The sequence below is a fragment of the Pseudonaja textilis genome, chromosome 11, assembly GCF_049901715.1.
Source record: "Pseudonaja textilis isolate UNSWEBS1 chromosome 11, rPseTex1.2, whole genome shotgun sequence".
Taxonomy (NCBI): domain Eukaryota; kingdom Metazoa; phylum Chordata; class Lepidosauria; order Squamata; family Elapidae; genus Pseudonaja; species Pseudonaja textilis.
Window position 1 is genome coordinate 16,595,102 of NC_142000.1, and position 10,201 is coordinate 16,605,302.

At 44.9% G+C, this 10,201-nt stretch overlaps 1 protein-coding gene across 1 annotated transcript; it reads right to left on the reverse strand.

The window, feature by feature from the left end:
• Positions 1–331: 331 nt before the first annotated feature.
• CBLN1 (cerebellin 1 precursor) lies at positions 332–8,814 on the reverse strand. Its single transcript, XM_087940674.1, has 3 exons — positions 8,540–8,814; positions 7,804–7,923; positions 332–1,799 (listed from the first exon to the last, which is right to left on the reverse strand). The coding sequence occupies exons 1-3, from the start codon at positions 8,792–8,794 to the stop codon at positions 1,602–1,604; spliced, it is 573 nt and encodes a 190-aa protein (XP_087796800.1). The 5' UTR covers positions 8,795–8,814; the 3' UTR covers positions 332–1,601.
• Between the last annotated feature and the right edge of the window lie 1,387 nt (positions 8,815–10,201).

The window sequence follows — 10,201 nt, forward strand, 5'->3', positions numbered from 1 at the left end:
ATCTTAACTGCACCTTGATCATAAAAGTAGTTATTTTCTCTAGAGGGCTGCAAAAATTATAGCATTTACATCTTTGAGATACTTTAAACAAAAATAATACTAGCAATTAATGAACACTAGCATTTTAGGTCTATCACGGAAGGGGTTTCCTTTTTTCTTTTATTATCTTAATAAGACAGTTGTAGAAAAGGGGATTTGACGGAGAGATTATATGCTATAATACAGGATACAGAGGGAAAATTTGTCACCTGTGTCTGCTTAAAGGAAAAAAGGGGTCTTCCCCCCCAGTTCAGGACTTAATCAGCCCAGCAATGTTTGCAAATTGAAAATACAGTCTCTAATATTGACCAATTGACTCATCACCACCCATTCCCCATTCTCCCATTCTTGAAAAACAGCACATAAAATAATGGGAAGAGAGACAGAACAAAGCCAGAGATCAAATACAGTTAAACGGAAGTCTTTACACTGGGAGTCCTGAACTTTTGTTTCATTCAGTCTTTCCAAGAAACAGGAATTTGTCAGAGATGGAGTCTTGGGCTGGGCCCTCTGCACACCCAACGCACACGGTGGCATCCTGCAACATTTATTGTTGTTGCCTGTTGCAATTTCTTTCTTGTATTTTTTTTTCTTTCTTTCTAGGTTTGGCTACGGTTGCATTAACCGGGCCAGGTTTTTGATGTAAGAGAGGGAGGGGAAATGATGAAATGAAAAGGCCATTCAAAGAGGTTAAGTGGTCAACAGTCACAATTTGTCTTTTGAGGTGAACTAGGAAAAGTTTAGTCTATTTTCTGTAGCTGAGCCACATGTTGACTAGAGGGAGAAAGAACCAACCATCAAGTAGTTGGAAAACTTTGCATTCGTTCCAATTTCCATAGCAATAGGGCAGGCTAGTTCTACATTATAGTGACATACATACATAAATACATGCGTGTGTATATATGCATGTGTGTGTATGTGTTTGTGTGTGTGTATTCTTGTCTGCTTGCTAGCACTCATTTGCATCACATTTCTTACCATGGCACCATATATTCAAAAATATTGTTTTTTTTTTCTTTAAGGTTAAACTCGGGGAGAGAGTTAAAAAATATGTATACATATACATATAGATATAGATATAGATATAGGTATAGATAGATAGGTAGAATGGTAAAAACAAGCCCAGATCCATTGTACAAGGGTCATGTAAAGTAAAGCAAAACAAAACAAAACCAAAACCCTGGAGGAATTGGGAAGGTTGCAAAGATACAAGAGACACACTGAAAGTGAGGAAATGATGGATACAACATCACCAGATTAATGTAGAGGACGCTAAAACTGCTTGTAAAGAAAAGAGAGCGACGTTATTGAAGGATGTCCACCGCCAGCATCTCCCTGACGGCTGTCCGTCTTGTTATCGAGATCTTCCAAGCACAAAAACCTCAGAGTCAGAGTTTTAAACTTCTGCGATAGGGTCTTATCCAGGTGTGAGTGCAGTTTCCAAGTTCCTTTGATTCAGGGGTTGGAAACGGTAAGTGACTCTCAAGCTTATGTCTGGCTGAATTGTCCCCTGCCTCTTCCTCCTCCGCCTCTTCCTCCTCCTCCTTCAGTCAGTGAGTCATTTAAAGAGGAAAAACTAGAAATCCTGAGAAAGTGGAATACTTCCAGCCGCCCATCAAATTTCCTCGCTCCAGTTTTAAATAGGCGCGGTCTCCTTTCTCCATCTGGATCAAGACCCCGTTGCTGGCAGCTTCTCGTGTGACATCTTGGTCTCCAGCAAAGGCGGAAATTACCGGCCAGCCGTTCAGCATTAAGCTCACCTGGAAGCAAAGGCAGAAGACAAGCCCACTTCCCCATCAATGAAAGGAAAAGGGGGAACAAAGGAAGACTTTACTGAACAGATGTAGGCATGCACGGAGCTGGGAGGGGATGTTTTTAACTCAACGCATCCAGGAAAAGAGATTTCCTCCACCCACGGAGTCTTCATTACATACTGTTAGCTGCTCCTTCAATTAGGAATGTTGCAGCCAGAGCACAGGAAAGAATAGAAGTACAGCCTGCTACCAATTTACGCATTATTTTTTATTTATTTTTATTTATTTGGTTTGTCAATTGCTTACAAGATAATAGGTATGAGTAAAAACATAGTTATGAATACATGGATACATATAAGAAAAATAAAAGAAACAATAGGACAGGGACGGTAGGCACATTGGTGCACTTATGCCCGCCCCCTACAGACCTCTTAGGAAAGAGGTGAGGTCAATAGTAGAAAGTCTAAGGTTAAAGTTTTGTGGGGTTTGGGGAAGAAACCACAGAGTCAGGTAGAGTTTTCCAGACATTGACCACTCTGTTGCTGAAGTCGTATTTCCTGCAATTAAGTTTAGTGCAATTAATCTTGAGTTTGTATCTATTGTTTGCTCTTGTATTGCATTGTTATTGTTATTAGCTAGTCTTCCTCATGTTTGAAAGGTAGTAGGGCCGCAGACATGGGGAACTGTGGGTAGACCTGCCCAGGACTACTCTTCCAGCAATGATCTTAATAAAAACAGTTGCGTTGTTATCTTTCCTAAATTTGTGCTATGGAAAGATGCACTTTGCTGGATTCTGTCAACTCACGGGATAAAGATCTTCAACAGCAGCAGCAGCAGAAGAAAGAAAGAAATGTAAGAAGGAGAGGCACAGGTGGCTTAAGAGGTTTGGGATTTTGGACAGTATCAAAGTGTCCCTCTCTGTAATTTTTAGAAATGAATATCAGACATAATCACCTTTCCTTCTTTTCTCTATCATCTCTTCTCCCTCCCTCCCTCCTGCCCTTCCTCTCTCTCTCTCTTATCTATCTATCTATCTATCTATCTATCTATCTATCTATCTATCTATCTATCTATCTATCTATCTATCTATCTATCTATCTATCTTCTCTCATCTATCTATCTATCATCTATCTATCTATCTATCTATCTATCTATCTATCTATCTATCTATTTATCCATCCATTTATCTATTTATCTATCTAGCATCTATCTATCTATCTATCTATCTATCTATCTATCTATCTATCTATCTATCTATTTCTCTCTCTCTTATCTAGCTATCCAGCCATCCACCTATCCATCTATCTATCTATCTATCTATCTATCTATCTATCTATCTATCTATCTATCTATCTATCTTCTCTCATCTATCTATCTATCTATCTATCTATCTATCTATCCATCATTTATCTATTTATCTATCTATCATCTATCTATCTATCTATCTATCTATCTATCTATCTATCTATCTATCTATCTATCTATCCATCCATCTATCTATCTATCTATCTATCTATCTATCTATCTATCTATCTATCTATTATCTAGCTATCTAGCTTCAGACATCTAGCCACTCATCTATCTATCTATCTATCTATCTATCTATCTATCTATCTATCTATCTATCTATCTATCTATCTACCTACCTACCTACCTATCTATCTCATCTATCCATCTATCATTATTTCTGCTGCCAAATCAAATTTATTTGCAAGAACAAAAGTTATAGATTTTGGGGGGAGGGGGGCTTTAGCGCTAGTGTAATTATCTTTCAAAGCCCCAGCTTCTCAACTCATCATTGTATAAAGTTATAGACAACCAAATAAGAAAAGGAAAAAAAAACACAGATCCGATTGCTTTAGGGATCTCTAGAAGAAGAAGAAATAATGAGGTCATGTAAGTGCTAGGAGCAATGGGCTCAAATTTGACCCCCTCAAATTTGACGCATGTAGATCACGGCTGAGATTCCAGCATGGAATACAGTCAGCCCCTACTCTGTATGGTAGGATAGTCAGGAAATCTGGGTGCTTCGTCCCATACTAAATCTTCAAATGTGACACAAGGGAGATACAGGAATAGTCTTCTTCCAGGCAGTGTCTATGAGGCCAGGGCATGGGGTGGGGACAATTATTCTTTTGTGGACCAGCAAAAATGCTGAAATCTTGATAAAGGCAAATGCGTCCCAGCAGAGATGACAGCGTTCTTCTTGAGGAATGTTAGAAATTCAACCCTTTGCATAGCTCTAGAGCAAAATCTGCCACAGCCAGTAATTAAAGTTCCCATAAATGCAATTTTCCTTCTTGTGTCATTCTCTCTGTGTTTCCCTAATATTTGCTCCCCATCTTTCTACACATATGTGCACAATCCTTAAATTATAAATAAAAGGTAGGTGAAGGTTTAATAAAACCCACAATCACTATTGCCAAGTGATATGGAAATAGATAGATGATAGATAGATAGATAGATAGATAGATAGATAGATAGATAGATAGATAGATAGATGATAGATTTAAATAAGGCAATTCCTCTCCCTGTTTTTAGCATTTAAGTCAATCAAGGAGACTGTGATAAAAGGAAAAAGGAATTGGCCCTGGATGTAGAAATCTCTAATCTTTTTGGAAGAACTGAGCTATGGCTTGCTAAAGCAGACTTCAACACTGTTCTTAAAGAAGTATGTATACATTTGCCCCTTATGTGTAGCAAAAGAAAGAAATTGTTATTTATGGTGCAACCTGGCTGCACACTTGGGCTTAAATCTCACTCAGTTCAGCAGGATGATTTATAAGCAAACCTATGCAGGACTAGACATTTTACCTGTCCATTTTCAGGTGTGAAGTTTCACCCTCAAATTCAGAATTTAGAGAGAAAGAAAAAGACTGTATCTCAAAGATTCAGGAAGACCCACTATGACCAGGAGACAATCAATGGATCTAAATTCTCCATAGTTCAAGATTTCAAATAGCTTAATTTCCATTGTGTGTATATAGAGGGGTGTAGTTGAAAAGGAGGAGTTCCAGAGTTATTGGGAGGTACATACCTTAGATTAGTTTAGTACAGATCAAGGGTTCCCAACTCAGCTTCATGGACTGGCACCAGTTCATGGCATGCCAGCAATCTGGTCACGCAAACCAGCCAAGCCCCATCTGTGGGATGGGGGCAGCATGCAAAACTACACCCCCTCTGGTCCCTGGAAAAACCTTTCTACATGGAACCAGTCCCTAGAACCCCAAAGGTTGGGAGCCATTGATATAGAAGACTAGACTAGATTAGATTAGACTAGACTAGACTAGATTAGGAGGTGTTGGTTGAGGTTCTTTAGATGGTACTATCATCCCAACCATCCCAATTTACATGTTCACTTGGTTATAGAATTAACTCAGGGAGGGACACAAGGTACACTAAAACATAAATTAACTCATCAGGCTGAATTCTTTTAAAATGGTAATCTCACCTAACCAAGAAGAAACCAAAATGAGAACCCAAGAAAACTCAGATTAGAGCTGGTTCAAGTTTGCATTGAACTATACAGATTATGTGAACACAGCCTTGCTGATCTTTACTCGCTTCAAAGAACGCAATTTTTAATTAGGTCCCAATTATACCGACAAATGTTCCTTATAAAAAGCTGAAGGGTTGGGGAATATGCTGTTTATGCTACTCTACCATCAGCAAATTCTGGGGGAGTCTAGCATTACTTCTGTGCCTGAGAGATTTAGCTTCTGTCGGGTGGCTGTTCCAACTTTCTTTGCAAAATGATAATTGGACGCAAGCCGGACTTAAAAACTCACTAACATGTTTTTCCCCCTTCCAGGTGTTTGTTTGTTTTGCTTAGCAAAGAGTTTTTAAAAACTCAAATAGTATTTTGCAGCATTTCCTGTTGGTCTAAAAATAAACCCCAACATCTTCAGGAAACATGGTTTCCATCGAAAAGATAGCTTTCCCCAGTCATTTGTCTGAGAGTCCGTAAAGAGAGCAGGCATGAGTTAGAAAGTAGCTCCCAAGAAGGGGTGTTTCTGTTCTTTTTTACAATAGTAAAACTACAGGTCTAAACACCATGCTTTTCCTCCAATGAGGACAGCAGACAATGGATGAAAGAGCCATGGGTGTATCAATGACAAGAAATGGGATTGTGACTGTTGAATGACAGATGCACCAAACACAGTTTGCACAATTGGAAACGTGCTTTTTCTCCAAGATGAAATTCAATCAGCCAGGCAACCATTCTCTATCTCTAGAATCTGAGCATGTGTTTATGTATTCTGCAGTACAAGATAATTTTGAAAATAAAACCTGAATTTCAGATCATTGAAATTAATCCAACTTACTGCTAAGTAGACCTGACTGGGGCTCATGGTTTTGTCCACACTTATCTTTAAAAATGTCCTCCCTCCTTTTATTCCACATACTGGATTTACGGCAGTAACATATTTTATGCTTTTTATGAATACAACTTCATCTCACTTAATTTCTTTCTGGGAGAAAGTTTAAAGGAATGTTAAGGAGAAGAGAAGAGAAGAGAAGAGAAGAGAAGAGAAAAAAGAAAAGAAAGGAAAAGAAAAAAGAATAGGAAAAAAGAGAAAAGAAAAATTTGGCTTCCCTGCATGGATACGATCTGTATATTAGTAAGAGAGCACATTCTGCCTCATTATTAAAGATGTGTTCTTGGAAGAAAATCCAACTTTATAAACAGGGAAGCCTTTAAAAAAAAAAAAAAAAGCAACTGCCTGAATTTTAGCACAAAATACTGGAAACATGAAGACCTTAAACAAAAAGCAGAAGAACACTGAGACTATTTTTTTTCCTCTAAATCAGAAAGGCTCAATTTAGGGAGCACAGCTTTTGGCAACTGTTTTCAGCTCCAGAATGGTCGGAAGCTAGACAAAGACCAAGCTGAGCAACCGGACAGATTTATAAACGATGATAAATAATAGGGTGGCTCATTATTCATTTCATTTTTACTGCAGCCAGGAAAGAGCTGAAGCATGAAAGTAGCTGATTCAAAGAAAGCTTTAAAATCAAGAGCAGGATTAAACTTCAGCCTTCCAGGGCCCAGCATACTTTCTTCATTTTTGCATTATTCTTGGCCAGATACATGAGAAAATATACTGTATGGGTGTATATTGTTCTATCATCTGTCTGTCTGTCTGTCTGTCTGTCTGTCTATCTATCACCTCTCTCTCTCATCTCTCTCTTTAGATCTATCCATCCATCACCTCTCTCTCATCTCTCTCTTTAGATCTATCTATCTATCCATCCATCCATCCATCCATCCATCCATCCATCACCTCTCTCTCATCTCTCTCTTTAGATCTATCTATCTATCCATCCATCCATCCATCCATCCATCCATCCATCCATCACCTCTCATCTCTCTCTTTAGATCCATCTATCTATCTATCTATCTATCTATCTATCTATCTATCTATCTATCTATCTATCTAATCTCTCTCTCTCTCTAAATCTGTATCTGTATACACATTACTCCCATAAATCTTGCCCATGTAGTATAATTCTGCAATGAAAAACCCAGAAACCGTTTTCACCCTGATTTACACAGACCTGAATTTCAAAATCCGCAAAGCAACCCCAACACACACACCCCTACACACACACACACACACACACACACACACGGGTATTCCATATCGAGAAATTCACAACTACCTTTTACGGGATGGTTCCTGGCACACGATTTCTGTACTGAGCAGATGATGGATATCACACACACTCACTTATGCCTCGACATCAAAATACGCATACAAACATGTGTGCCTGCACAGACACACACACTCCTCCTGGCAGAGAGCTTCAGCATTTATTGTGCAGTCCTGGAGCTAGGCAGGCTGACTCCGAAAAAACAGCTTAATTCAAAGGTGTCAGTTTCTCACAGGTGAGTTGAAAAAAGTTGGTCCCTCTCATTCATTCGCATAAATTAGGGGAGGCCACTGCTTTCCCACCCAGGGCAAAAAAAAAAGGAAAATTCTCAGTTGAAGAAGCCATGCAATCTCACCTGAATAGTCTGCCTGTTGTACACCTTGACCACGTGGAAATTAAAGCTGTAGATGCCCTTCCGGGGAGCGATGAAAGTGCTGCGTTCAGAGTCGAAGTTGAGCCCAATGTTGACCAGCACCTATGGGACGGAGGGAAGAAAACAGAGAATGGGGAGGATAAAGAAAGAGAGAAAAGGGGGAATATCGCCCAGGTGTAGATCAAAGTTTTTCTTTAAGGTCGTTTCTCTGCAACCATCCAGCCTTCTTTCCTTCTCCTTCCGCTGTCCACTCTGAAGGTGAGACTCCATTCTCACATCTCCCTTTTGCACCCTCTTCCCTGAACACAGAGAGGCTAAACCTGGGCTAGGTAACCCTCGCCAGGTTCAGGGCTGCTCCTCCCCAAGGTAGGTCCATAAATCCAGGTGCTTGGGATGGAGAGGTGTTGAAGTCCCAACTGGAGGGAGACAGGTTGGCTCTCCCGGCATTCAACTGGACATCTGGCTTTGTGGCTGAGGACTTGACTACCCTACCTGTTCCCCCCCCCCCTCTAATATCGGGGTGTCTTCTGGAGAACTGAAAGTAGGGGCTGAAAGTGGCAGAAGAGGAGGAAGGCATCTCCACCTTCTATTCCTAAGTGTGCCCTCCCTTCTCCCACCCCTCCAAAACCCTCCTCCCCACTTCCCCCCCTTTCCCCGAACCCCCCCCTCTTTAAATACCCCCTTCCCGGATTTTTTTTTGGGGGGGGGGTGTCCCTACCTGGTCGAAGTAAATGATCATGGTGCGATTGCTCATCTCCGACGGCTCGTGGTTGGTGCTGCGGATGGCCGAGAAGGCCACTTTGGCGCTGCCCGACCGGACCGAGATGCCCAGCGCCGTGCCGGTGGGATCGGAAGCCGGGTTGGAGTCACACACCACCAGGCACTTGCCCTCCAGGATGATGGGCTCCGTCTCGTTCTGCCCCATCGCCACGCCGGCCAGCCAAGCCAGGCTCAGCAGCTCCAGGGCCAGCATCGCGGCGACGCCAACGCCAACGCCGCCGCTGCTTTTTTCCCTTTCCTTCGCCTTGGCTTGCTGGCTCGTCCCGCGGCTTTGGCGGGGCTTCTCCGAAGGGACGGGCGGGCGGGAGGGCGGACGGACGGACGGGCTGGCTGGCTGAGCCCCCGCTGCTTCCTCTGCCCTGCCCTGCCCTGCCCCTTTCCCGGGCTCGGCTCTTGCGCTGTCCCGGGCTCTCTCGCCTCTAGTCCTCCCGCAGGGCCCGCGACGCCCCTCGAGGTGCGGAGCGCAGCGCCAGCGGCCCCCGACAAGGCGCAAGCGGAGCGCTCCGATGCATAGTGCGGCGCGCAGGGGAAAAAAAGCGAGGGAGCTGCGAGCGAGCCGGTCAGCAAGAGGCGCAAAGCGAGGAAGGGGTGCGGTGGGTGGGTGGGTGTGTGGACCCCGAAGCTGCCGCCTGCGACGGCGTCCACCAGCCCTCCCTGTTTGGCTGCGCTCGCTGCCTGCCCGCCCGGCCGGCCGGCTTGGCTGGCTTGGCTGGCTCTCTGCCGCAGCTCTGGCCCGACCGCTCCCCGTCGCCCGACCGAGCACACAAAAGCCGCCGCGGCGCGCCTCTCCCCACCTTGCCTCTCCCCCGCCAACCCCAGCCCTTCCTCAGCGCCGGCCCCGCCCCGCCCCGGACCCCGCCCGCGCCCAATGGGCAGCCGGAGCGCTCGCGGCCAGCCAATGGGGTCCCCGTCCGTCTCCGGAGCGCCCCCCCTCCTCCTCCCTCCTCTCCCCGACGGGTTGTTGGGTGGGGGGGGAGGCTTTTTGGTGCACCCTGCGATTAGGTGGTCGGGAGAGCAGGTGGCGAGGAGGAGAAGCGAGAAGGCGCAGCGGTGTGGCGCCGGACGATCGGGGCGCCCGGCCGCGCGTCGCCCACGCCGGCCCAAGGGGAAGAGGGGGGCTGCGGCTCGGCTCGGCCCGGCCCGGCCCGGGCGTGGTGGGGGGGTGGTTCTTCCGTGGAGCCGTCGCAGGTAAGGAGCGGGTGGGGTGGATAGGCGCAAAGGAGCGGGATCCTGAGTGAGCCGTCCTGGGTCCCTGTGCGCTTTTGGGGGGACAGGACGGGTTAGGGTGGGCGGAGGGATGCTGCGCTGGCATCCTTTGGGAAGGATCGGAGCCCGCTCAGCTTCCTCTTAAGGTTGTTGGACGGCTGGCGCGGAGGCAGAAGGGATGCGCGCTCAGGAAACGGCATCCTAAACTCGGGATGGCGGTCGCCTGGGTAGCCGAGGAAGGGGGAGACCGTCCCCGAGGTTCCGCGACGACGGGCAAGTTCGAAGGAGCAACTTTGCTGAGCGAGAAGGAAGGGGGATGAAGGGGGGAGTGGGCTGAAAGTTTTGAGCTGGGGAGGGAATTGAGAGGTTCGCGTTTGGATCTGGTGTGATAGAA